The sequence below is a fragment of the Panulirus ornatus genome, chromosome 21 (genome assembly GCF_036320965.1).
Source record: "Panulirus ornatus isolate Po-2019 chromosome 21, ASM3632096v1, whole genome shotgun sequence".
Classification (NCBI taxonomy): Eukaryota; Metazoa; Arthropoda; class Malacostraca; order Decapoda; family Palinuridae; genus Panulirus; species Panulirus ornatus.
In genome coordinates, this window is record NC_092244.1 from 1,835,059 (window position 1) to 1,852,501 (window position 17,443).

Sequence of the window (17,443 nt, forward strand, 5' to 3'; positions counted from 1 at the left end):
TTGTGTGTGTGGACGTGTATGCATATACATGTGTATGTGGGTGGGTTGGGCCATTTCTTTCGTCTGTTTCCTTGCGCTACCTCGCAAACACGGGAGACAGCGACAAAGCAAAATAAATAAATAAATAAATAAGAATGAAAAAAATACTTAGAAAAGCAAATGGATTTGTATGTAGCATCTATGGATCTGGAGAAGGCATATGATAGAGTTGATAGAGATGCTCTGTGGAAGGTATTAAGAATATATGGTGTGGGAGGCAAGTTGTTAGAAGCAGTGAAAAGTTTTTATCGAGGATGTAAGGCATGTGTATGTGTAGGAAGAGAGGAAAGTGATTGGTTCTCAGTGAATGTAGGTTTGCAGCAGGGGTGTGTGATGTCTCCATGGTTGTTTAATTTGTTTATGGATGGGGTTGTTAGGGAGGTGAATGCAAGAGTTTTGGAAAGAGGGGCAAGTGTGAAGTCTGTTGGGGATGAGAGAGCTTGGGAAGTGAGTCAGTTGTTGTTCGCTGATGATACAGCGCTGGTGGCTGATTCATGTGAGAAACTGCAGAAGCTGGTGACTGAGTTTGGAAAGTGTGTGAAAGAAGAAAGTTAAGAGTAAATGTGAATAAGAGCAAGGTTATTAGGTACAGTAGGGTTAAGGGTCAAGTCAATTGGGAGGTAAGTTTGAATGGAGAAAAACTGGAGGAAGTAAAGTGTTTTAGATATCTGGGAGTGGATCTGGCAGCAGATGGAACCATGGAAGCGGAAGTGGATCATAGGGTGGGGGAGGGGGCGAAAATCCTGGGAGCCTTGAAGAATGTGTGGAAGTCGAGAACATTATCTCGGAAAGCAAAAATGGGTATGTTTGAAGGAATAGTGGTTCCAACAATGTTGTATGGTTGTGAGGCGTGGGCTATGGATAGAGTTGTGCGCATGGGGGTGGATGTGCTGGAAATGAGATGTTTGAGGACAATGTGTGGTGTGAGGTGGTTTGATCGAGTAAGTAACGTAAGGGTAAGAGAGATGTGTGGAAATAAAAAGAGCGTGGTTGAGAGAGCAGAAGAGGGTGTTTTGAAATGGTTTGGGCACATGGAGAGAATGAGTGAGGAAAGATTGACCAAGAGGATATATGTGTCGGAGGTGGAGGGAACGAGGGGAAGTGGGAGACCAAATTGGAGGTGGAAAGATGGAGTGAAAAAGATTTTGTGTGATTGGGGCCTGAACATGCAGGAGGGTGAAAGGAGGGCAAGGAATAGAGTGAACTGGATCGATGTGGTATACCGGGGTTGACGTGCTGTCAGTGGATTGAATCAGGGCATGTGAAGCATCTGGAGTAAACCATGGAAAGCTGTGTAGGTATGTATATTTGTGTGTGTGGACGTGTATGCATATACATGTGTATGGGGGTGGGTTGGGCAATTTTTTTCGTCTGTTTCCTTGCGCTACCTCGCAAACGTGGGAGACAGCGGGAAAAAAAAAAAAAAATGAAAAAGAAAAATGACAATCAATACACAATATACCAAACACAACTCACAGTGTCAAAGACTCGTAGCTCCAATGGGAACACTACTCTGTGGGACAGCTTCAGGGTACGGTTATACTGACCCAGAAATTGAAATCTTTTGAGGTGAAGGACTAGTATAGTTGGCAACTTTTTTACTCTTGTGCGCTTCTGAAAAAAAAGTCACTGATATAAATATGCATTTGTTTTTGTATGGACCTTCCAGTTGTACAGTGGGAAGAGGGGTACAGTATATTATATGATAGAAAAGTGGTTAATCAGCTTACATTGAAAATTATGGAGCACAACCTAAATTTACCTCAACTCCATATATGACATTTATAACAGGTAAAGATGATAATATTCAGTTAACAAGAAATTAGTTAACATTAGGACTTTGAATGACAGCAATTATTTCTCAGCATACCGGACAAAGCTACACTACTATCAATGGCAAATTTCAACATCAAACTACATTTCTTAACTATGGATATTGATGAGAACCTTATGTGACAATATAAACTGTCTCAAATAAGCAGAAAAGGTTCATATTCTTTCAGATATCTGAAGTCTGTAAGTTGGCAATTGTCAAATGAAGAGGATTAAGTTATTCTATGCCCAACATGACAACATCTGGTAAATTTGAATACACAAAAGACTTACTTAAAGGATGGCCCTGTTGATGTCTATTTACTTCCACAGCCAACCTGTGACTCTTTACCCTCTGATAATTTTTCTAAACTCTCACCATCACTGTCCTTTGACAAAGGTATTATCATCCCTTAAAGAATGGAAGCTTTTAATTTTGTCCATCAAGTCTGACTTTGATAGAGGTACCTACACCCATGATTAGTGCCTTCTGCTCAAAAGAACAAATATGTATATATCATTTATCTATATTTATTTTGCTTTGTCGCTGTCTCCCACATTACCGAGGTAGCACAAGGAAACAGACAAAAGAATGGCCCAACCCACCCACATACACACGTCCACATACACAAATATACATACCTATACATCTCAACGTATACATTTATACACACACACACAGACTTATACATATAAACACATGTACATAATTCATAGTCTGCCTTTATTCATTCCCATCGCCACCCTGCCACACATGAAATAAAAAAACCCTCCCCCCCTCAATGTGTGCGAAGTAGCGCTAGGAAAAGACAACAAAGGGCACATTCATTCACACTCAGTCTCTAGCTGTCATGTAATAATGCACCAAAACCACAGTTCCCTTCCCACATCCAGGCCCCACAGAACTTTCCATGGTTCACCCAAATGCTTCACATGCCCTGGTTCAATCCACTCACAGCACGTCCACCTCGGTACACCACATCATTCCAATTCACTCTATCCCTTGCACGCCTTTCACCCTTCTGCATGTTCAGGCCCCAATCACTCAAAATCTTTTTCACTCGATCTTTCCACTTCCAGTTTGGTTTCCCACTTCTCGCTCCCTTCACCTCTGCCACATATGTTCTCTTGGTCAATCTTTCCTCACTCATTCTCTCCATGTAACCAAACCATTTCAAAACACCCTCTTCTGCTCTCTCAACCACACTGTTTTTATTACCACACATCTCTCTTACCCTATTATTACTTACTCGATCAAACCACTTCACACCACATATTGTCCTCAAACATCTCATTTCCAGAACATCCACCCTCCTCCACACAACTCTATCTATAGCCCATGCCTCGCAACCATATAACATTGCTGGAACCACTATTCCTTTAAACATACCCATTTTTGCTTTCTGAGATAATGTTCTCGACTTCCACACATTCTTCAACCCTCCCAGAACTTTCGCCCCCTCCCACAACCCTATGATTCATTTCCACTTCCATGATTCCATACGCTGCCAAATCCACTCCCAGATATCTAAAACACTCACCTCCTCCAGTTTTTCTCCATTCAAACTTACCTACCAATTGACTTGTCCCTCAACCCTACTGTACCTAATAACCTTGCTCTTATTCACATTTACTCTCAGCTTTCTTCTTTCACACACTTTATCAAACTCAGTCACCAGCTTCTGCAGTTTCTCACATGAATCAGCCACCAGCGCTGTATCGTCAGCAAACAACAACTGACTCACTTCCCAAGCTCTCTCATCCACAACAGACTGCATACTTGCCCCTCTTTCCAAAACTCTTGCATTCACCTCCCTAACAACCCCATCCATAAACAAATTAAACAACCATGGAGACATCACACACCCCTGCCGCAAACCTGCATTCACTGAGAACCAATCACTTTCCTATCTTCCTACATGTACACATGCCTTACATCCTCGATAAAAACTTTTCACTGCTTCTAACAACTTGCCTCCCACACCATACATTCTTAATACCTTCCACAAAGCATCTCTATCAACTCTATCATATGCCTTCTCCAGATCCATAAATGCTACATACAAATCCATTTGCTTTTCAAAGTATTTCTCACATACATTCTTCAAAGCATACACCTGATCCACACATTCTCTACCACTTCTGAAACCACACTGCTCTTCCCCAATCTGATGCTCTGTACATGCCTTCACCCTCTCAATCAATACCCTCCCATATAATTTACCAGGAATACTCAACAAACTTATACCTCTGTAATTTGAGCACTCACTTTTATCCCCTTTGCCTTTGTACAATGGCACTATGCAAGCATTCTGCCAATCCTCAGGCACCTCACCATGAGTCATACATACATTAAATAACCTTACCAACCAGTCAACAACACAGTCACCCCCTTTTTAAGATAATTCCACTGCAATACCATCCCAAACCTGCTGCCTTGCTGGCTTTCATCCTCTGCAAAGCTTTTATTACCTCTTCTCTGTTTACCAAAGCATTCTCCCTAACCCTCTCACTTTGCACACCACCTCGACCAAAACACCCTATATCTGCCACTCTATCATCAAACACATTCAACAAACCTTCAAAATACTCACTCCGTCTCCTTCTCACCACTACTTGTTATCACCTCCCCATGAGCCCTCTTCACTGAAGTTCCCATTGATTCCCTTGTCTTACGCACTTTATTTACCTCCTTCCAAAACATCCTTTTTTTTTTTTTTTGTCGCTGTCTCCCGCGTTTGCGAGATAGGGCAAGGAAACAGACGAAAGAAATGGCCCAACCCACCCCCATACACATGTATATACATACGTCCACACACGCAAATATACATACCTACACAGCTTTCATTGGTTTACCCCAAACGCTTCACATGCCCTGATTCAATCCACTGACAGCACGTCAACCCCGGTATACCACATCGATTCAATTCACTCTATTCCTTGCCCTCCTTTCACCCTCCTGCATGTTCAGGCCCCGATCACACAAAATCTTTTTCACTCCATCTTTACACCTCCAATTTGGTCTCCCACTTCCCCTCGTTCCCTCCACCTCCGACACATATATCCTCTTGGTCAATCTTTCCTCACTCATTCTCTCCATGTGCCCAAACCATTTCAAAACACCCTCTTCTGCTCTCTCAACCATGCTCTTTTTATTTCCACACATCTCTCTTACCCTTACGTTACTTACTCGATCAAACCACCTCACACCAAACATTGTCCTCAAACATCTCATTTCCAGCACATCTATCCTCCTGCGCACAACTCTATCCATAGCCCACGCCTCGCAACCATACAACATTGTTGGAACCACTATTCCTTCAAACATACCCATTTTTGCTTTCCGAGATAATGCTCTCGACTTCCACACATTCTTCAAGGCTCCCAGAATTTTCGCCCCCTCCCCACCCTATGATCCACTTCCGCTTCCATGGTTCCATCCGCTGCCAGATCCACTCCCAGATATCTAAAACACTTCACTTCCTCCAGTTTTTCTCCATTCAAACTTACCTCCCAATTGACTTGACCCTTAACCCTACTGTACCTAATAAACCTTGCTCTTATTCACATTTACTCTTAACTTTCTTCTTTCACACACTTTACCAAACTCAGTCACCAGCTTCTGCAGTTTCTCACATGAATCAGCCACCAGTGCTGTATCATCAGCGAACAACAACTGACTCACTTCCCAAGCTCTCTCATCCCCAACAGACTTCATACTTGCCCCTCTTTCCAAAACTCTTGCATTCACCTCCCTAATAACCCCATCCATAAACAAATTAAACAACCATGGAGACATCACACACCCCTGCCGCAAACCTACATTCACTGAGAACCAATCACTTTCCTCTCTTCCTACATGTACACATGCCTTACATCCTCGATAAAAACTTTTCACTGCTTCTAACAACTTGCCTCCCACACCATATATTTTTAATACCTTCCACAGAGCATCTCTATCAACTCTATCATATGCCTTCTCCAGATCCATAAATGCTACATACAAATCCATTTGCTTTTCTAAGTATTACTCACATACATTCTTCAAACACCTGATCCACACATCCTCTACCAAACATGTTTACCAAATGGTGTCCTAGCTTCGTCTCTTTGATGCCTATCAACTGACTGTTATATTTCTCTCTTGTGTCTCCCCTGATGATGTGATTATTACACGAAAGTGCACTTGGAAACTTTTCGTGTTTAATTTTCCCAGTGGACTCATAGGAATATCTTGATCACGTGCAAAATTGTGATCCTTTCCAATATATATATATATATATATATATATCAGAAAAGCAAATGGATTTGTATGTAGCATTAATGGATCTGGAGAAGGCATATGATAGAGTTGATAGAGATGCTCTGTGGAAGATATTAAGAATATATGGTGTGGGAGGCAAGTTGTTAGAAGCAGTGAAAAGTTTTTATCGAGGATGTAAGGCATGTGTACGTGTAGGAAGAGAGGAAAGTGATTGGTTCTCAGTGAATGTAGGTTTGCGGCAGGGGTGTGTGATGTCTCCATGGTTGTTTAATTTGTTTATGGATGGGGTTGTTAGGGAGGTGAATGCAAGAGTTTTGGAAAGAGGGGCAAGTATGAAGTCTGTTGGGGATGAGAGAGCTTGGGAAGTGAGTCAGTTGTTGTTCGCTGATGATACAGCACTGGTGGCTGATTCATGTGAGAAACTGCAGAAGCTGGTGACTGAGTTTGGTAAAGTGTGTGAAAGAAGAAAGTTAAGAGTAAATGTGAATAAGAGCAAGGTTATTAGGTACAGTAGGGTTGAGGGTCAATTCAATTGGGAGGCGAGTTTGAATGGAGAAAAACTGGAGGAAGTGAAGTGTTTTAGATATCTGGGAGTGGATCTGGCAGCAGATGGAACCATGGAAGCGGAAGTGGATCATAGGGTGGGGGAGGGGGCGAAAATTCTGGGAGCCTTGAAGAATGTGTGGAAGTCGAGAACATTATCCCGGAAAGCAAAAATGGGTATGTTTGAAGGAATAGTGGTTCCAACAATGTTGTATGGTTGCGAGGCGTGGACTATGGATAGAGTTGTGCGCAGGAGGATGGATGTGCTGGAAATGAGATATTTGAGGACAATGTGTGGTGTGAGGTGGTTTGATCGAGTAAGTAACGTAAGGGTAAGAGAGATGTGTGGAAATAAAAAGAGCGTGGTTGAGAGAGCAGAAGAGGGTGTTTTGAAGTGGTTTGGTCACATGGAGAGAATGAGTGAGGAAAGATTGACCAAGAGGATATATGTGTCGGAGGTGGAGGGAACGAGGAGAAGAGGGAGACCAAATTGGAGGTGGAAAGATGGAGTGAAAAAGATTTTGTGTGATCGGGGCCTGAGCATGCAGGAGGGTGAAAGGAGGGCAAAGAATAGAGTGAATTGGAGCGATGTGGTATACCGGGGTTGACGTGCTGTCAGTGGATTAAATCAAGGCATGTGTATGGGGGTGGGTTGGGCCATTTCTTTCGTCTGTTTCCTTGCGCTACCTCGCAAACGCGGGAGACAGCGGCGAAAAAAAAAAAAAAAAAAAAAAAAATTATCATTTTGCCTTGTCGCTGTCTCCCGCGTTAGCAAGGTAGAGCAAGGAAACAGACCAAAGAATGGCCCAACCCACCCACATACACACGTATATACATACACGTCCACACACGCAAACATACATACCTATACATCTCAATGTATACATAAAGATATACACACACAGACATATACATATATACACATGTACATAATTCATACTGTCTGCCTTTATTCATTCCCATTGCCACCTCACCACACATGAAATAACAACCCCCTCCCCCCTCATGTGTGCGAGATAGCGCTAGGAAACGACAGCAAAGGCCACATTCGTTCACACTCAGTCTCTAGCTGTCATGTAATAATGCAACGAAACCACAGCTCCCTTTCCACATCCAGGCCCCACACAACTTTCCATGGTTTACCCCAGACGCTTCACATGCCCTGGTTCAATCCATTGACAGCACATTGACCCTGGTATACCACATCGTTCCAATTCACTTTACTGCTTGCATGCCTTTCACCCTCCTGCATGTTCAGGCCCCAATTACTCAAAATCTTTTTCACTCCATCTTTCCACCTCCAATTTGGTCTTCCACTTCTCTTTCCCTCCACCTCTGACACATATATTCTCTTGGTCAATCTTCCCTCACTCATTCTCTCAATGTGACCAAACCATTTCAAAACACCCTCTTCTGCTCTCTCAACCACACACTTTTTATTACCACACATCTCTCTTACCCTATCATTACCTACTCGATCAAACTACCTCAAACCACATACTGTCCTCAAACATCTCATTTCCAGCACCTCCACTCTCCTCCACACAACTCTATCTATGGCCCAAGCCTCGCAACTATATAACATTGTTGGAACCACTATTCCTTCAAACATACCCATTTTTGCTTTCCGAGATAATGTTCTCGACTTCCACACATTCTTCAACGCTCCCAGAATTTTCGCCCCCCTCCCCTACCCTATGATTCACTTCTGCTTCCATGGTTCCATCTGCTGCCAAATCCACTCCCAGATATCTAAAACACTTCACTTCCTCTAGTTTTTCTCCATTCAAACTTACCTCCCAATTGACTTGTCCTTCAACCCTACTGTACCTAATAACCTTGCTCTTATTCACATTTACTCTCAGCTTTCTTCTTTCACAAACTTTACCAAACTCAGTCACCAGCTTCTGCAGTTTCTCACATGAATCAGCCACCAGCACTGTATCATCAGCGAACAACAACTGACTCACCTCCCAAGCTCTCTCATCCACATCAGACTGCATACTTGCCCCTCTTTCCAAAACTCTTGCATTCACCTCCCTAACAACCCCATCCATAAACAAATTAAACAACCATGGAGACATCACACACCCCTGACGCAAACCTACATTCACTGAGAACCAATCACTTTCCTCTCTTCCTACACGTACACATGCCTTACATCCTTGATAAAAACTTTTCACTGCTTCTAACAACTTGCCTCCCACACCATATATTCTTAATACCTTCCACAGAGTATCTCTATCAACTCTATCATAAGCCTTCTCCAGATCAATAAATGCTACATACAAATCCATTTGCTTTTCTAAGTATTTCTCACATACATTCTTCAAAGCAAACACCTGATCCACACATCCTCTACCACTTCTGAAACCATACTGCTCTTCTCCAATCTGATGCTCTGTACATATCTTCACCCTCTCAATCAATACCCTCCAATATAATTTCCCAGGAATACTCAACAAACTTAAACTGTAATTTGAGCACTCACTCTTATCCCCTCCGCCTTTGTACAATGGCACTATGCAAGCATTCCGCCAATCCTCAGGCACCTCACCATGAGTCATACATACATTAAATAACCTTACCAATCAGTCAACAATACAGTCACCCCCTTTTTTAATAAATTCCACTGCAATACCATCCAAACCTGCTGCCTTGCTGGCTTTCATCTTCCGCAAAGCTTTTACTACTTCTTCTCTGTTTACCAAATCATTCTCCCTGACCCTCTCACTTTGCACACCACCTCGACCAAAACACCCTATATCTGCCACTCTATCATCAATCACATTCAGCAAACCTTCAAAATACTCACTCCATCTCCTTCTTACATTACCACTATTTGTTATCAACTGCCCATTAGCCCCCTTCACTTAAGTTCCCATTGATTCCCTTGTCTTATGCACTTTATTTACCCCCTTCCAAAACATCTTTTTTTCTTTCTTTCTTTCATACTATTCGCCATTTCCTGCATTAGCGAGGTAACATTAAGAACAGAGGACTGGGCCTTTGAGGGAATATCCTCACCTGGCCCCCTTCTCTGTTCCTTCTTTTGGAAAAAAAAAAAAAAAAAAAAAAATGAAAGGGGAGGTTTTCCAGCCCATCTTTTTATTCTCTATTATTCTCTATCTTTATTTCCCTGCAAAAATCGTCCAAATGCCTCTCCCTTCTCTTTCATTAACAATCTTACTTCTTCATACCACCACTCACTACCCTTTCTAATCTGCCCACCTCCCATGCTTCTCATGCCACAAGCATCTTTTGCACAAGCCATCACTGCTTCCCTAAATACATCCCATTCTGCCATCACTCCCCTTATGGCCTTTGTTCTCACCTTTTTCCATTCTGTACTCATTCTCTCCTGATACTCCCTCACACAAGTCTCCTTCCCAAGCTCACTTACTCGCACCACTCTCTTCACCCTAACATTCTCTCTTCTTTTATGAAAACCTATACAAATCTTCTCCTTCGCCTCCACAAGATAATGATCAGACATCCCTCCAGTTGCACCTCTCAGCACATTAACATCCAAAAGTCTCTCTTTCACATGCCTATCAATTAACACGTAATCCAATAACGCTCTCTGGCCATCTCTCCTACTTACATATGTATACTTCTGTATATCTCTCTTTTTAAACCAGGTATTCCCAATCACCAGTCCTTTTTCAGCACATAAATCTACAAGCTCTTCACCATTTCCATTTACAACACTGAACACCCCATGTACACCAATTATTCCCTCAACTTCCACATTACTCACCTTTGCATTCAAATCACCCATCACTATAACCTGGTCTCGTACATCAAAACTACTAACACACTCACTCAGCTGCTCCCAAAACACTTGCCTCTCATGATCTTTCTTCTCATGCCCAGGGGGATATGCACCAATAATCACCCATCTCTCTCCATCCACTTTCAGTTTTACCCATATTTACCCATAATTGATAGGTGCATGAAAGAGAGACTTTTGGATGTTAATGTGCTGAGAGGGGCAACTTGAGGGATGTCTGATCATTATATTGTGGGGGAGAAGGTGAAGTTTTGTACAGGTTTTCAGAATAGAAGAGAGAATGTTGGGATGAAGAGAGTGGTGAAAGTAAGTGAGCTTGGAAAGGAGACTTGTGTGAGGAAGTACCAGGAGAGATTGAGTGCTGAATGGAAAAAGGTGAGAGCAAATGACGTAAGGGGAGTGGGGGAGGAATGGGATGTACTTTGGGAAGCATATAGCTTGTACAAAAGATGCTTGTGGCATGAGATAGGTGGGAGGCGGGCAGATCAGAAAGGGTAGTGAATGGTGGGATGAAGAAGTAAGATTATTAAGAAAAGAAAAGAGAGAGGCGTTTGGAGGATTTTGCAGGGAAGTAAGTGTGAATGACTGGGAGATGTATGAAAGAAAGTGGCAGGAGGTCAAGAGAAAGGTACAAGAGGTGAAAAAGAGGGCAAATGAGAGTTGGGGTGAGAGGGTATCATTAAATTATAGGGAGAAAAGATGTTTTGGAAGGAGGTAAATAAAAGTGCATAGGACAAGAGAACAAATGGGAACATCGGTGAAGGGGGATAATGGGGAGGTAATAACAAGTAGTGGTGATGTGAGATGGAGATGGAGTGAGTATTTTGAAGGTTTGTTGAATGTGTTTGATGATAGAGTGGCAGATATAGGGTGTTTTGGTTGAGGTGGTGTGCAAAGTGAGAAGGCCAGGGAGAATGGTTTGGTAAACAGAGAAGAGGTAGTGAAAGCTCTGTGGAAGATGAAAGCCAGCAAGACGGAAGGTTTGGATGGTATTGCAGTGGAATTTATTAAAAGGGGGTGACTGTGTTGTTGACTGGATGGCAAATGATATTCAATGTATGTATGTAGGTTTCATGATGAAGTGCCTGAGGATTGGTGGAATGCATGCTTATTGCCAAAGTATAGCAAAATATAGAAAATAATAAAGGAGGAAGTTGAGAGTAAATGTAAAAAACAGCAAGGTTATCAGGTTTAGTAGGGTTATGGGACAGGTTAGTTGGGGTGTGAGTTTGAATGGAGAAAAACTGGAGGGAGTGAAGTGTTTTGGATACCTGGGAGTGGACTTAGGAGTAAATGGAACCATGGAAGTGGAAATGAGAAATTATTACCTCGGAAAGCATCTTCGATGCCCATATATTCTAAGTGATGTAGTATTTATGAACACTACACAACCTATATAATTCATTTTATTTTTTATTATACTTTGTCGCTGTCTCCCGCGTTTGCGAGGTAGCACAAGGAAATAGACGAAAGAAATGGCCCAACCCCCCCCCATACACATGTATATACATACGTCCACACACGCAAATATACATACCTACACAGCTTTCCATGGTTTACCCCAGACGCTTCACATGCCTTGATTCAATCCACTGACAGCACGTCAACCCCGGTATACCACATCGATCCAATTCACTCTATTCCTTGCCCTCCTTTCACCCTCCTGCATGTTCAGGCCCCGATCACACAAAATCTTTTTCACTCCATCTTTCCACCTCCAATTTGGTCTCCCTCTTCTCCTTGTTCCCTCCACCTCCGACACATATATCCTCTTGGTCAATCTTTCCTCACTCATCCTCTCCATGTGCCCAAACCACTTCAAAACACCCTCTTCTGCTCTCTCAACCACGCTCTTTTTATTTCCACACATCTCTCTTACCCTTACGTTACTTACTCGATCAAACCACCTCACACCACACATTGTCCTCAAACATCTCATTTCCAGCACATCCATCCTCCTGCGCACAACTCTATCCATAGTCCACGCCTCGCAACCATACAACATTGTTGGAACCACTATTCCTTCAAACATACCCATTTTTGCTTTCCGAGATAATGTTCTCGACTTCCACACATTCTTCAAGGCCCCCAGAATTTTCGCCCCCTCCCCCACCCTATGATCCACTTCCGCTTCCATGGTTCCATCCGCTGCCAGATCCACTCCCAGATATCTAAAACACTTCACTTCCTCCAGTTTTTCTCCATTCAAACTCACCTCCCAATTGACTTGACCCTCAACCCTACTGTACCTAATAACCTTGCTCTTATTCACATTTACTCTTAACTTTCTTCTTCCACACACTTTACCAAACTCAGTCACCAGCTTCTGCAGTTTCTCACATGAATCAGCCACCAGCGCTGTATCATCAGCGAACAACAACTGACTCACTTCCCAAGCTCTCTCATCCCCAACAGACTTCATACTTGCCCCTCTTTCCAAAACTCTTGCATTTACCTCCCTAACAACCCCATCCATAAACAGATTAAACAACCATGGAGACATCACACACCCCTGCCGCAAACCTACATTCACTGAGAACCAATCACTTTCCTCTCTTCCTACACGCACACATGCCTTACATCCTCGATAAAAACTTTTCACTGCTTCTAACAACTTTCCTCCCACACCATATATTCTTAATACCTTCCACAGAGCATATAAATATAAAATTCATATAAAATTCAATTATATTGTACCTACAGTTCCAGCTACATCAAACCATAATAATTATATATGTCACAATGGAAGAAACTAGCAAACCAATACTAAGCGCTGTTGTGGTCTGAAGAATAATGTGGTGCATCCTGACACATGACCTAGGGACAATGACATAACTGCCGAGTGGAGGTTGTTGACTGATCAGATATTGGATCTGGGCCAAGCTACATTGCTAACTACCTATCAGGTTCATGAAGGGTAAGAAGCTATCACCTCACCAGTAAGTTGGGATGGTTAAGAGGTTTATAACCCTTAAGAACCTAAATATCTCAGGGCTATCAGGACTAGCATGACCCTGAAGAGAAATGTGGAATCTGAAAGATATTCTACATAAGCTACCCTCTTCTGAAGCTGAAAAAATGAGTGACTAAATCATCTGACCTGCTAACTATTACCTGATGTTCCTGGAGAGAGCAACAATTCTCACATTGAACTTTATTCTCTGCACTAATGGTCTCAGTGGAGAAAAAACACCTGAGGCAATGTGTGATGCTTGTGTTCTGATGAACCTCCACCGACAAGTTATTCAACACCTCATCAGTACTTCGTACCTGCAATGCAATTTAACCATAATCATCAAATCTCAATTCATGATCCTTATTTAAAAGGATATAGCTTAGATGTCAACACAAATTTCTAGAAAATAAGTTTAATTAATGGAAATGGTTGAAGGTTAAAGAGAGTGATGTCCATACAGGCCTTCCATGCTTTAAACGAGTTTGCTCTGCATAAATTCACTTAAAAACAATATAAATATTCTTTCTTTCTTCCTTATCTTATTTTTGTTGGCCATCTCCCATATTAGCAAGGTAGCACCAAGAACAGAAGAAGAAAGGCATCATTCACTTACATCCATTCTCTAGCTGTCATGTGTAATGCACAAAAACTATAGCTTCCTATCCATGACCAGGCCCCACAGACCCTTCCATGGTTTCCCCTGAATGTTTCATAGTTGAGCATGAATATAATGTGGACTCTATGTTTCACAATGTGGGTATCAAAATTAATCAAGGCAAGCATGAGCTTTTGCAAGTGATGCCACAGTTTGCTGCATGAGGAGGGGAAAAAACTGGATTAAGTGATATTCGAAATGAGCAATGTTATTGCATTTGTTTAAGTTTGTTTAGCCCTTTTTGTTTGTTGTATTTCTTATACACTATAAAATTCCTTCCTCATGTCAAATTCTTTATTTAACTCTCTGAGATACTGTCTATGGCAAATGACTGATTCCCTGCTTTGGTGATATTCAATATTTTTCAAAAGAAGTATTTGCAACATTCTTATTGTGTCGACAGTACTTTGGAAAAAGGTTTAAGGTAAAATCATACTAAATTATCAGGACTTCATTAATTTGGTTGTGGGGAAATGATCAAGCTAATGTCCTTTAAATTACAAGACTTTGGAGCATGCGTGGCCATAAATATTCAAAGGATTCATATATATTTTCAAACATGTATAACTGAATCAGATTCTTAGTAGTATATACTATCATACAACTTCAAGTAGCAGGGAAATGATGGACCCTTTTGGAATGAGAAGTTCTTTGATGAGACTGTACTCATGATAACAGCCTTGCCAAGGACAACTTTTCATTCCTGGTGTAACTTCCTGCAGGCAGAGTCCATCAACACCTACATATACAGTGTCCTCAAAGGCACCTGTCAGCCCCTATTTCTTTTCAAAGGCAATGTCACACTTGCATTTTAGTACTCTGTTATCTCTTCTTTGACCTTAATTACCATCTAGAGATGTCTGGGCATGGAATTGGCAAGGTTCCTTAAGCATTCTAGGTCCATGTTTTGGGTTCATAGGGTCTTAATCCCCAGAATGAGACAATGCACTGCTGAAGTGTGGCAGGAAGGATGATGTTTCACTTCCATCTGGCTCCAGTTCTCTATTGGGTTAAGGTCTGGGGAGTTCCTAGGCTAATCCAGCAGGGGAGATACAAGAAGGACATAAAAGACATAGAACAGTTAGTTGATATATAATGAAGAGATATTGCTAAGACACCACTGGCAAACAAGTGTCACTGGATGGTGGTGTTCGGGTTGGTGGTTTTCAGGTCTGGCATCATGCCTGTCATAAAATTCTTGAGGACATGAAAGGGAATTGTTCACAAATTTTGCCTATGACTAAGCTATCAAGTTTGTGTAGAACTTCACTCATATCAATGTTACAATTCTTTGTGTATCTAATAATAGGAGATTTAATGATATTTCTTGTGGTAAAGGAGTTACAGTTAATAATTGAATGAGCTGTATACTAGTCATTACAATGGTCATAATTTCTAACATGATCAAATAAAGCATTTGATTTTTGTCCTGTGATTAAACTACATCTATGTTGCTCAAGTCTAAAAGTCTAACATAAAGATCCTTACCAGTCTGCCCAACATAAAACATATCAGTCTTCACAGGGGACTATAAGCACAGCACACAGATTTTTCTGTTGAGTTTTTGACTAAGGCATCCTTCATAGTACTGTTATTGCTGAAGGCTACATTTACATTAAAGGCTGTAAGCAACCTGGGAAGTAATGTAAAACTATCAGTGAAAAGAACTAAGGGATTCTTGATATCAAGGAGTGTTTTGGGTTAAACTCTATAAAATCATTTCTTTGCTAAATTGAAGGATTTATCAATGAAAGATCTAAGATACTTTAACAAGGATCCAATAGAATATAGCTTTTCAAACTCATATTTTTATTTATTTATTTATTTTGCTTTGTCGCTGTCTCCTGCGTTTGCAAGGTAGCGCAAGGAAACAGACGAAAGAAATGGCCCAATCCACCCCCATACACAATGTATATACATACACGTCCACACACGCAAATATACATACCTATACATCTCAATGTACACATATATATACACACACAGACACATACATATATACCCATGCACACAATTCACACTGTCTGCCTTTATTCATTCCCATAGCCACCTCCCCACACATGGAATACCATCCCCCTACCCCCTCATGTGTGCGAGGTAGCACTAGGAAAAGACAACAAAGGCCCCATTCGTTCACACTCAGTCTCCAGCTGTCATGCAATAATGCCCGAAACCACAGCTCCCTTTCCACATCCAGGCCCCACACAACTTTCCATGGTTTACCCCAGACGCTTCACATGCCCTGATTCAATCCACTGACAGCACGTCAACCCTGGTATACCACATCGATCCAATTCACTCAATTCCTTGCCCGCCTTTCACCCTCCTGCATGTTCAGGCCCCGATCACACAAAATCTTTTTCACTCCATCTTTCCACCTCCAATTTGGTCTCCCACTTCTCCTCGTTCCCTCCACCTCCGACACATATATCCTCTTGGTCAATCTTTCCTCACTCATTCTCTCCATGTGCCCAAACCATTTCAAAACACCCTCTTCTGCTCTCTCAACCACGCTCTTTTTATTTCCACACATCTCTCTTACCCTTACATTACAAACTCATCATCAATAAATTCCTGACTGCATGTATGTGATAACCTAAGGAACATAGACTGGAATGATGATAAATTAACACTGTATTGTTGAGCTAAGTAATAATGAAAATATGAACAAACATTGGTGTTTTTTCTGTATAAGCTAAACTTAAATATGTTTCCATCCCTATAGATCATGCAATCTAAAAATGGTAACAAAATTATTTTCCAATTTCACAGTAAAGTTGATAGAAGGTACTAAACTGTCAAGTAAAGGATAAAATGTTTGTAAATTTTTGCTTCTTGGCCGAACAGAAAGATCATCATCTACATACCTACACCAAATTGCCTTAGGGGGTAAGATATCCCTTGGTAATTTTGTTTCAAAAAAAATTCCATATAAAGATTAATTAATACTGGTGAAAAAGGGTTATCCACCACCATACCAAATGACTGAGCATAATATTCTCCATTAAACTGAAATACATAGCCTATTATACACAATCATATCAATTCAATAAACACAGAATTTGAAACAGGTAAATCATTAATATCCAAGACATCAATCCCAGAGGTTGGGGGAAAGGAATACTTCCCAGGTATTCCCTGCGTGTCGTATAAGGCAACTAAACAGGGTGGGAGCAGGGGGCTGGAAACTCCCCTCCTTGTACTTCAATTTCTAAAAGGGAAACAGAAAAAGGAGTCAAAGAGGGAGTGCTCATCCTCCTTGAAGGCTCAGACTGGGGTGTCTGAATGTGTATGGATGTAACCAAGATGAGAAGAAAGGAGAGATACATATTATGTATGAGGAAAGAAACCTGGATGTTCTGGCTCTGAGTGAAACGAAGC

At 41.5% G+C, this 17,443-nt stretch overlaps 1 protein-coding gene across 3 annotated transcripts in view; it reads right to left on the reverse strand.

Annotated features, from left to right (window-relative positions):
• Usp12-46 (Ubiquitin-specific protease 12/46) overlaps positions 1 to 17,443 on the reverse strand; it is an 81,493-nt gene that overhangs the window by 21,615 nt on the left and 42,435 nt on the right. For 2 of the 3 annotated variants that reach the window (XR_011714304.1, XM_071675441.1), the window contains exons 6-7: positions 13,566 to 13,721; positions 1,516 to 1,653 (exon numbers count right to left, since the gene is read on the reverse strand). Coding sequence is in view for 2 of the 3 variants with exons in the window: in XM_071675441.1 (XP_071531542.1) it covers positions 1,516 to 1,653; positions 13,566 to 13,721 (294 nt within the window). In the remaining variant the exon portion in view is untranslated. The remainder of the gene's footprint in view (positions 1 to 1,515; positions 1,654 to 13,565; positions 13,722 to 17,443) is intronic. The other variant, XM_071675443.1, reaches the window with a different exon arrangement.